This window comes from Sorghum bicolor, chromosome 2 (genome assembly GCF_000003195.3).
Source record: "Sorghum bicolor cultivar BTx623 chromosome 2, Sorghum_bicolor_NCBIv3, whole genome shotgun sequence".
Taxonomy (NCBI): Eukaryota; Viridiplantae; Streptophyta; class Magnoliopsida; order Poales; family Poaceae; genus Sorghum; species Sorghum bicolor.
This window is the reverse complement of record NC_012871.2, coordinates 47,764,195-47,775,681: the sequence shown is the minus strand read 5'-3', so window position 1 is coordinate 47,775,681 and position 11,487 is coordinate 47,764,195. Positions and strand designations below refer to the sequence as shown.

The following is an 11,487-nucleotide window of genomic DNA, read 5'->3' as shown; positions in this document are numbered from 1 at the left end:
TCCATTCATCAGAAGACTTACCACAGTGGGTGATGCCCAGTTCAGAACTGCTGTAGGTGGAGGAGCAAGGCACCACCGGGGAGTGCACAGATCCAGGCACACGACCAAGGGCCAACCCGACCTAGGGTGCACACTGCTAGGGGCATAGCCGCCGACACGGCGCGGCGAAGGGGCCAGCGGCTGCGAAGCCTAGCCAGAGAGCGGCAATCTCAACCGGCATGGGCTTCGCTGGCGTGCCCACAGCTAAGGGCTCATGGCATAGCCAGGGACCTAGCCAGCCATGATCCGGCGCGGCCGCCTCCCCAAGCAGTGCGTAGCGTGTGGCCAGGAGTGGGTGCCGGAGAAGGAAGGCACGGGTGTCGGCCGCCGGCCGCCGGGAACTCCGAGGGACACACAAGAGGAGACGAGGCAAGGAAGAGGAGATGAGGCAAGGAGTCGGATGATGCGATCAGACAGCCGGGGGAGTCCGGACTTAAGTTGCTGGTTCACGGAAGTGAATAATTTTTTCGGGTCCGAGGACTTCGTGTGTGACGCGTTTCCTCCATGCGAGTCACTGACAACAGACCTTGTTACCAGCGACGCGTTTAGTTGGGAAGTGTCTCGAATATATGGTTACTAGTGACGCATTTTGTTTCTTGGACATGGGCTACAACTAATCAGTGACTTGTTTTGTTAACCCGCGTCACTCATGTTAACATTAGTGACGCGGCTTAATTGTGAGTCACTGACTAAGGTGTCTCCATTGTGCTGTTTTGGCATAGTGTTTCCTAGGTCTAATACCTTCACCATGGCTGTACCTTTTAAAAGATGCAATTCTAGTATTAGAAGAATTCATGAAAATAATAGCAATTCTAAAGTCCTCAAGGTAGGATTTGATTCTTTTTAAGCCGGGTTTAACTATGAGATTAATAATATGGCATGCATAGTGTTGATGTATAAGATGATACTTCCTAGCATTAGGATCTTTATCAGTTGGTGCAGGTTCAGAACCAAGAAAACCAACAAACATAGGATTTAAGGTTTCCATGGCTTTAGTATTAGAAGAAGCATTATCAAGAGTAATAGCCATAATCTTATCAAGCAAACCAAAATCTTGAATCACATAAGCAACTTTTTCAGCAATATATTCACCAGTGTGCCTTGACTCAACCAATCTTATACAAATTACCTTCTTACACAACTCCTAATCAGAATTAACATAATGAGCAACTACACTGATGTAGTCTTCTTTTGCATTGCCAGACCAAATGTCTAAAGTTAATGAAACAGAAGAGGCACCAGATAGGATATTGTTGCATTACGACGTTCATTAAATAGCTTAGCAAGATCTCTAGTAGTAGTCTATCTTAAGACATTTACAAACCTAGGGTTATGAGCTTTAACAATGTATTCTTCAAAAGCATCAGACTCACTAATACATAAACGAAGATCAAGTCTAGCAATCAGCCAAGCAGTTTCAATTCTAGCAACTTCAGGTTTGTAATCCTAGTTATAAATAGAGCCATCAGGATTGTATGAAAGCCTAGACTCAACCCTAGCATGTTGGTTAGTTTTCATATTACATGATTTTTTATGCCTTATTAAATGACCAGTGCCAGCGGCTGATCTTGCAGACAAGGTAGTTTTGCACGTCTTACAGACAACCTTAACAACAATACTCCTACCATTTATCTCCTCTTCTATCTCATCAAAATCAGCTTAGATAGGAGATTTGCGCTTACCAGCACCTTTAGGTTTACCAGCAACAGAAGGAGCAGCATCATCAACAATGTCGTCGTCGTTCTCACTCTCTAGGGCAAGGCCAGGAGGCAGCATACCCTCGTCTTTAGCCATCCCTCCAGCCCCGTACCTCGACGGTGTGGGTGGTCGCCTTGCTCGCTCTAGATCACAGCTAGAGGACACAACATCGGCTACCGATCTGCAAAGAAAAACACAAAGATTAGAAAAATAGAGAACACAAAGAAGAGGAAAGGAAAAGTTAGGGTTAGCCGGTTAGGGTTTCACATACCTACGCAACTGGAGCCCGGTGCCGGATAGGATGCCGTACATAGGCCAGAGAGAGAAGACAACGATACACTGTCGACGACGATGAGCAGTGGCGGAGGACAGACTAGGACGGACAACAGAGAACAAACTCACATATCACCAGGAAGGGAGATAGGAAGGAGAGGGAGGATGTAGATGCAAACTGCAAAGAGAAAGCTTAGGAAGGCAACGTGCGGTCACCGGAGTCGAGGAAGAAGACAACGTCAGCTCAAGCGAGGGCGCGAGGCGAGTGGCCGAGTGCGAGAGGCAAAGCGGTGGCTGCGGCTGCAGACAGGGTGGGGTGGGGATTAGGGTTAGGGATTCAGAGGGGCCGAGGGCGCCGTGGCGGGGGACGGGTTATATACGAGGCCGAGGTAGGGAGTGGGCGAGTCGCGAGTCGGCGAGTGGGGATGGGTCGGGCCGCCTTCGTGCCTGAGTAAAAAGGCCGTGCCGGGCCATGCCTACCCATGGGCTTGTCTGGCGGCCCAGACACGACCTATGACTGCGTGCCGTGCCAGCCCGGGCTCGGTCGCCTTCGGGCCGTGCCATGTTTGGGCCGGGCCGAAAAGCTGTGCCCCGTGTCGAGCCGTCGAGCCTCGGACTGCATGGAAAACTATAACGGTGACAGTGACAGGGTATCCTAACCGTCAGTCACTCGATTGTGAGCCAAGCGATTGTAAGTGCAAACCAATCATAGTTGGAAGGAAAATCAACGTAGCTTTAGACTATCTCTAATAAGTGACCCATGTGGTCATTCAAATCTAAAATAGGTAGTAGGAGACTCAAAATCAGTTTCCAACGGAATGGCTATATGAGCAATTTATTTTGAGTTGTATAAAAAGCACAACTTAAATATAATTATCCTCGTAGAAATCTATTTACAGAAAGAAGAATTCTTTTTTGAGTTATGTTACGAGAGAAGATATTGGAAGATATTGAATGAATATACAAACGTTAAATGAGTCGTATTTTAAAAGTTGTTGTTAGAGAGTCTTACAGCCTACCGAAACCAGCTTCGCCCATCGAGGCTCCAGGCCCGCACGCGCTCCCCTCTTCCTCCCTCCGCTTCCTAACCCTAGAATCTTCGAGAAGCATCGGGCGAGTAGCGCGCCACCGCGGCGGCGCTTCCGGAAGCTTCTGGAAGGAAGGAGGAGAGAGAAAAGAGGGGACGGACCCGCGGCGGCGGCTGAGCCGGAGATGGGGACGTCGGATCTGGACCGGCAGATCGAGCAGCTGAAGCGGTGCGAGCCCCTCACGGAGGCGGAGGTCAAGGCGCTCTGCCTCAAGGCCATGGAGATCCTCGTCGAGGAGAGCAACGTGCAGCGCGTCGACGCCCCCGTCACCGTACGTGCCGCCACGCACCGCCATAGCTCTCTGTCCCTTATTCCATCTCGTCTCGATTCGGTCTCCATGTCGATTTGGTGTACTGATAGGTGATGTTGTTTTGAGCTCGATTATGCCCTTTCGGCAGCTGGTTCAGCTCCTGCTCGTGCGTTGGATAAATGGCTTTTTCGAGCTGGTTTTGGGAAGCAATTGCTATGTTTCTCTTATAGTTGTATAAGGAAAAGCTATGTTTCTCTATAGTTGTATAAGGAAAATGCTATGATGTGTATTCTTGAATTGGTTATGCTCATACATATTACACTTGTCCTTATTTTATAGAGCTTGTTGCCCTGTTGATTTTTCTGTTTGTGCTGGTGTGTTTATTTCCATAAATGGAAAGAATATGTTTATATTGTTGCAACTATTATGTATCTCCATAAAAGAAAAGGATTGCGTGCATATTGCTCCAGGCAATGTCACAGTGGCATGACTTTCGGCAGGTACTGAGGATGCTTGTAAATGTGTTGAATCTGTTGGTTGTGCTTCAGTAAGTGATAGTTATAATTGTTGAAGGGTGTTAATTCATTATTCTGTTCACTTTTGCTTGCAGGGAGACCTGGCTCTAATTTTGGTGCTATAGTTTACTCCTAGTATGCATGTATTTAAATTTTTGGTTTATTCTAATTGATCCTAGCATCAATGACTAGCATAGTTGCTTGGATTATATTGACACTTGGCAAACACTGTGTTTTCTTCTACTTTGATTTGTTCTAGAGCAGCATTTATGTTCCCACAATAAAACTGTCCGACTGCCAGTCCTTTCTTCCTCCGGGAGGGCGGGGACCCTAATAAATAAGTTTAACAATTTGGTGTTCTTTCTTCCAGTGTGAAATTGTAGTTTTGCCTGATAAATATGTTGCTGCCATACATAAAACCTTAACCATCATTTATGCACTTGCGGTGGTTAATTGTATTGCATGGAGAGATTTTTTTTTTCAATGATAAAATGGTTCATGATCTTAAACAAACTTGGAAATCCAGAACAACTTGATATTGTGGGAGGTTATGTGATTCTAATATTAATGATGTTGCCCTGATTATACTAAATCTTGTTAAGGTATCCTGGTGTCATGTTAACAATTTAACATTAGATTCATTGTGGGTGCTGCTCAATAACAAAATCTTGAAGCGTATTCCCAATTGGAGAAACCTGTATGATATATAGAGTACTTGCCATGGGGGCATGGGGGCTTCAAATTGTTGATTGCACCCATAAGTATTTTTTCATTGCATATTTTCATTGATTTCTAGAGAACCAGAAGTCACTAGGTCAAAACTGTGTTTTAAAATACCTATTTATTACTGTGTTGATATTCCTACATTTCTTCAATCTGATTGCAAACACTTTGCTTTTACACCCAGATTTGTGGTGACATCCATGGACAGTTCTATGACATGAAGGAGCTGTTCAAAGTTGGAGGTGACTGCCCAAAGACAAACTATCTGTTCCTTGGGGATTTTGTTGACCGAGGATTCTATTCTGTAGAAACATTTTTGCTTCTTTTGGCTTTAAAGGTAAATTCCTTCTCTACCTTAAACTTTTGCTAGGTGTGTTGTTTGTTTGCCTTCTATAGTGATGCTTCATTTGGTACTGGGATTGGGGTGTCCTTTGGAAAGCATATATTCAGAGTTAGGTGGTTTGGAACTTCTGTGGAAGCAGCTTTGGTCGTGCTGCCTGGAGAAGCCAAACTAGCCTGTTTGGTGATCAAGCACTTTTTTGTGCTTAACTTCCGGCCATTGTGGGTACATGTGTCAATTTCATGAAACTATACAACATAGACTACATAAACTGATTTGTTTGGATGGTATTTGTATAGCATTGGAACTTATAAGTGATAAAATGTGAGTATATGTGATCTATGTTACCCAAATACATATATCACCATCCAATATGATATGTGTTCGACGTGTGGGCATGCCATTCTCAAAGAAACACTGACACGGGGATATGGCTAGTATATTGTAATACTAATAATTATATATAAAATAACTAAGTAACTGCATGTTCAATGAGTTCGACAAATGGAAATTTAGGGTTTAACTTAAGTTACATAACAACCTAATTCAGAAATTAACCAAAAGATGTGAAATAAGGAATTAAGCTTAGGAAATTATTCAAACTCAATCTCAATCAGCCTTGCTGCCTTGGCAAATTTCATGTTGAGGCTGCTGAAGAATTTGGTGCTATCACATTTGGGCATACTTTGTCTCCAGCATTAGACATTCGAAGCAGATGTGCTTTAACTCGGATCGGTGGAATTCTTAGTCACAATATTTGCATCCGAACCACACGTTTCTTCCAACAACCACAATGTCTCATTTGTGAATTGAGTAGCAAACTGTATCTGTCCATTAGTCTACCGTGAATTTCATGTCCATTAGCCATGTCACTGGCTATGGAAAAAGCTACCAGTTATTCTGCCGAATAGTAGTGGGATTGAAAAAACTGTTGTTTTATAGTGAAGAACCTTATTACTTGGCAGTTGGCACACCTCAAATTGCACTCCTTTTTTATGCCTTTATGGCCATACAAAAAACTGAGTGTCATGCAAGAGGGTCTGTAACTACCAATCCCATTATGAACATAGATGGTTTTAAGCAATAGTATTGGGCTTCCCACAGTACTTATTGTCTACAATTTATCAGAACAATTGCACCACATTACCTTACAGCTTGCATTTGTTTAGATGGGGACTCTTAAGTTCTGCCATGTGATCACCCCCTTTTGTTATAGGATAAAAAAAGTTTGATTTTTCTAAGGTGTGTATGTGTGGGTTTCTTATCCCAATGTACTTTCTTCTTAAGAAATGATGCAGAGGTCTCCTGTTTGCTCGGGGAAAAAAACTTGCATTTGTCAGCTTAACACAACACCTTAGTGGATATGAGAAATAATTATCAATTCAATGTAATAAAAGTGTAGAAAATCAGGTTAAGATACACTTGTTTTGTGTTGAGGAATTATGCTCCTTTCAAATTATTTTTCTATTTGTTTCTGGCTTTGCTCGCTTCTGATTTTTGCGGCTGTGGCTGCAACTTGTACTGTAGCTGTGAGATGCAGCCGCAGGAATCACAGCAGAGCACACCCTCAATCCGTTGCTTGTATCCAAATTTCTGAAAACTAGCTTTAGTGCCAAGTATCTATTTTTTCCTTCTTTAAGACAAGAAATAAAACTTTGCCCCAATTAATTTCTACTCGTTTGATCAAAATATCTTCAGGTTAGGTATCCAGACCGTATAACTCTAATACGAGGAAACCATGAGAGCAGGCAGATCACACAGGTGTGGGTCACTTTTAGTGGTTGTTCTATGTTGCTGTCCTGTAAGAGGATCCCTTTTTGTGGTTCCTTCTGTTCTCATTCATTTGCTGCAGGTTTATGGATTTTATGATGAGTGCCTTCGCAAATATGGCTCCGTCAATGTCTGGAGATATTGCACGGATATATTCGACTATTTAAGGCAAGTATCTTTTGATACTTATTTTAATCCAAGCAAGTCCATCTTTCATGGAATTAGATATTTGAGGTCTGATTGCAGCTCAATCTGCTCTTTTCAGTTTGTCTGCACTCATTGAGAACAAAATCTTTAGTGTCCATGGAGGCCTTTCTCCTGCTATCACGACACTGGATCAGGCAAACTATTATCTTAGTGTTGTTTTTAGTCTATATATATTTCATTTCGATTAATGTTTTAACCTATGCTAACAGATACGAGTAATAGACCGCAAGCAAGAAGTACCTCATGATGGTGCCATGTGTGACCTTCTATGGTCTGATCCAGAGGATGCTGTAGATGGTTGGGGATTAAGTCCTCGAGGTGCAGGATTCCTCTTTGGTGGAAATGTAGTTTCATCATTTAACCACTCAAACAACATAGATTATATTTGTCGTGCGCATCAACTTGTCATGGAAGGGTATAAATGGATGTTCAATAACAAGATTGTAACTGTATGGTCTGCTCCTAACTACTGCTACAGGTACTTTAAGTTCATCGCCAAATAATTTCCTTTTGAAGTTGACTATGGATCTTTAAATTTAGCTGTTAAGAATCTGATGGCCTGATGCTGTATTCCTATACTTTACTATTTTTACTAGTTATTATGAATGTTCTGTTAGAAAAATAGATTGGCACGGGACTATGTAGGATCTGGTGGGACTTTGAGGAAATGTACTTTAATGGAAGCTCATGGTCTCTGAACTTTATATCGTGAGGGAAGTAGTTGAAAATTGTATTTGATCTAGTTATGGAAGATGCTTTAGGTACCTGTAATACTCTGCAGAACTGTACTAGTTCTGTGTTTCTTTTAGTAGCCCAAAAGGCCATTATTCAAAGGTAGAGTTACTGAGTTAGGACTTTGGAGGCTGCTTGGGCCCGGACAACTGTTTGAACTGGGGGACTTGAATCCATTTACTTCAAACTTGAATCCATTTACTTTCTTTGTTCCCAGCATGTAGTGATTGTCAACCTCACAGATTTCTTATGTTTGCTGTTGGATATGTTCATGTCTTTCTTTATTGACCTCACAGATTTCTTACCCTAGAAAAAACGATGTACATGTAGGTGTGGCAATGTTGCTGCAATCCTGGAGCTGGATGAGAACCTAAATAAGCAGTTCCGCGTATTTGAAGCTGCTCCACATGTAAGTGTTCTCCACCTTTGTAATATGTCATGCTTCTGTTAAACGCTTCTGTTGAACATCTGGTCCTTCAGCATATAATTTGTCCATTTATGCCTTTAGGAATCAAGAGGCGTTCCTGCTAAAAGGCCAGCACCAGATTACTTTCTATGATGCTGCACATTGAGTAGTAGAGCTTGCTACCTAATCTCTGCTTTGGACCATTGGCAGTGGAAAGCAAGTTACGCGGATGATGCCCCATGTTGTAAGAAGAGCTCAGGCCATACAAGAGTACTGCCAGGAGGTGCTTTCAGGATGCCTAAATTAAGTGTTTGTCTTCTCCTTTCAGGTCTATGACTTGTAAGAGAGTTGATGTTGTCACCCAGTTTTTCACAGAACAGCTCCCATTTGAGCTCTAGAAATACGCAATTATGAAGGGATTTCATGGGGTCTGCTATCAGTACATGATGTAAAAGTTTGTTGCGGTCGTGCCATCCCCAAGAAAACCCCGATACTAGAATTTAGAGTGATTTGCTAATGTTGTGCCTGAATATGTGGCGCTGCTCTGGAAAGTGTAGGAAATTTTGTAGCTGACAATTTTTTCATACTGTTAGGTGTAAATTAAAAGCATGTGGTCAGGGCTGACCTGCCTGGAGTTCTGCATGTAATGGTTGTTATGTAACTTTGCTCTGCTAGCTTCTCTGATTGAAACGTGCTAGCTTTAAGTTTGCTAACTATCGTGTTGACCATTTCTGTTGTTCGTGGGCTATTTCAGTTTATTGCATTTTTCTGAGTTGTACATATAAATAGGACGAATGATGCTCCTAGTAGAGAAAATGGAATGTGGTGATTTGTTTGGACTAACATAAGAACATCTAGTTTTTGACGAGGAGACCCAATCACCCAAAGCGTGCGCTCAGTAGGCATCGTAGATCTTCGAGATTATTTTGATGTAAGCAACACCCGACGGCTCCTAGGTGAAGCTGCCACCGCGCGTGAGCAACCCCTAACGACGACTCTGTGACCGGTAGCGGTAGCCGCGGCCGTGCGCGAGCGATCCCCGATAGCGACTGCTCTGTGCGACCGCAACCGCGTCTACCCGTGGCAGTATTCTTTGCGCGCGCACGCCTAATCTACCATGGCCCCACGGATTTGAGGAAGGAGCGAATGGAAGCTAAGATTTTCAGCTCTCGTCTCTAGTCTTCCACCATTAGTCTCTCTGCGCGGGTTTCGCTGGACTTCTCTCGCCGAGCTGTTTCCGGTGTGCCGTTTGGTTGACGAGACTGAAACAGCTCTGGTAACGGCTCAGACAGCGGTACCAAACACCCTCTTTACGATCCGTGAGCATCCCAACCGTTTCTTAAATGGCACCGTATCGTATGTAAACCAAACGTAACTTGTAAACTTTGAATCATTCACAAATACAGACTCTATCATAAAGTCTAAAGTTATTTATTACTTCGAACAATGTGGACTTGGAGTCTAAATAAGACTTGAAGTCTTATTTTCTACCTCTTTCTTCAATAAATATGCTGCCACATCAGCAAAATACCATAAATAATATGTAATTAATTGTCTTGGACTCTATGATAGAGTCTTGCATTGTGAGTGCCTTAAGATGCTCATCTGATGGATATGCGCTTAGATCGATTACTTTTGCATTTAAGCGCCCGCCGGCCAGAATACTAATCACCTTTCTTTGCAAAGCCCCCCTCCAAAGCCCCACGCGCAGGAGGCCGACGGTTCCACTTCTTCTCTCATGCACAGAACGTGCCGCCCCCGCCACCACCATGGACTCCAACGCGCGCAACCCCTATGCACGAGCAGCGGCCATGGATCCTGTGCACAAGCGGCGGATAGAGACCCTCTCTCAAGTCGGTGTGGTTGATCCTGTTGTTGTCGTTGGTTCTATCTCCGTTGAGGCCACCGCCATGGATCATGCCATCATCACTGTCGACGTCGGTGTTGTTAGACTCACAGGAAGAAGGTTCCATGTTGCAAGTTCTCCAGTGTCTAATGCGCTGAGCATGGACTGTACTCTTGGCGCCAGCCTGATAGCCTGAACTTCCGAGCACGCCATGGCCAAAATCTTCTCCAAGTACGGAGAGTTCAGATTGATAATAATCGATATAAAAAAAACATAAATCAAATACAGAGCAGTCTCCAATAAATAACTTTCTAGCAGCAATATGTGCAAATTAGTAGTCAAACATTATAGGACTATAGTGCCAACTACACTAAGCTACGCTAGGTCTACGATGGTTCCTGCGTGCGCGAGCACATTGACATTCATGAAGAAGCTATCCAACATTGCTAGGAGCGTCATGGTGAGCAGGCTGTCGGAGCCGACGCAGTACACGAAGTCTTAGGCGCCACGAATGCGGTCCAGGTGAGCTGCCCGCAGAAGCTGACGGCGAAGTCGTCGAGCACGATGCCGAAGTCGTTCATAGTGGTGAAGTCCATCCCCTGCGCGAGGAGTAGGGCGACGAACGCTAGTGCACAGGGTCAAAGCCCCGGAGGTTGAAATGCCACGTGACAGGGAAGCGGCTGGCAGGGCCCGAGAGCGCGACCTTGACCTGGAGGAGCGGGAGCCTGAGGTCGCCCATGTTCTTCTTCACCGGCTCGTGCACAGGGGCCACACGCGTCGCAGTCCATGGCGGCAGCGGCGCGTTCTGTGCGCGAGAGAAGTAGCTAGCCTGTCGGCCTCCTGCGGGTGGGGGTTTGGAGGGGGAATTTTCAAACAAACGTGATGAGTATTCTGGGCGGCGGGCGCTTATGTGAAAAAGAAACCAATGTAAGCACATATCCATTAGATGAGCTTCCTATGGCCTTGATTTAAAGTTTCTAAGTTTGCACGAGACGTCCGGTTTCCATCTAATACGGTGCCTTCTTAAATAGGTTTTTGCATTCATGTATTTGCAACAAAAAATTAAAAATATCTATCTAACATTTTTACAATTAGACTTTGTAATTTTATTAACTTAGCTAATAGAGAGGAAGAACTCCTATATATGCCAAGCCCCTCCGCGCTTGTCATTGTAACACCCTAGGTGTTAAGCATGCACTTAAGTCTCATAAGCATTCTCATTACGCATAGCATCACATAAGCATGATCGCTCTTAAATTGTGATTTTATGTGATTAGTTTAAATAGATTAAACAGGATAAAAATGGTATGCTTGCTTCCAAAATTCTTGTGATAATCAAAGTAGGTTGAAATATGTTTTAGAAGAATTAAGAATAATTTTGTAAAATTTTTGGAGCTATAAAATTTGAGAATTTGATTTATACAAAAAAAACCCCAAAATGAATTTATTTCAAAACCTAGAACTAGTTTTGAGTTGTAATTCAAATTCTATTTGGAATTTGGAATTTCAGCTTAAATCAAAGTTGTAGAACTTTTTATTTGTGACAAATTTTGTTTTAGGGGCAAAGCTTGAAAAGGATTTTAAATTAGTCAAAATGAGT

The 11,487-nt window shown here is 43.5% G+C and overlaps 1 protein-coding gene across 4 annotated transcripts; it reads left to right on the top strand.

Annotated features, from left to right (window-relative positions):
* Positions 3,001 to 8,769, top strand: LOC8062062 (serine/threonine-protein phosphatase PP-X isozyme 2). 4 transcript variants are annotated; one of them, XR_002450193.1, is made up of 9 exons: positions 3,004 to 3,369; positions 4,771 to 4,923; positions 6,625 to 6,687; positions 6,779 to 6,864; positions 6,962 to 7,037; positions 7,113 to 7,381; positions 7,966 to 8,044; positions 8,144 to 8,285; positions 8,370 to 8,769. XR_002450193.1 is itself a non-coding variant. In XM_021454119.1 (8 exons), the coding sequence occupies exons 1-8, from the start codon at positions 3,223 to 3,225 to the stop codon at positions 8,205 to 8,207; spliced, it is 963 nt and encodes a 320-aa protein (XP_021309794.1). In that variant the 5' UTR covers positions 3,002 to 3,222. The 4 variants fall into 4 exon arrangements, 2 of the variants coding, with proteins under 2 accessions (XP_021309794.1, XP_002462128.1); XM_021454119.1 differs by lacking the exon at positions 8,370 to 8,769 and having other exon boundaries at positions 3,002 to 3,369; positions 7,966 to 8,070; positions 8,144 to 8,207; XM_002462083.2 differs by having other exon boundaries at positions 8,144 to 8,769.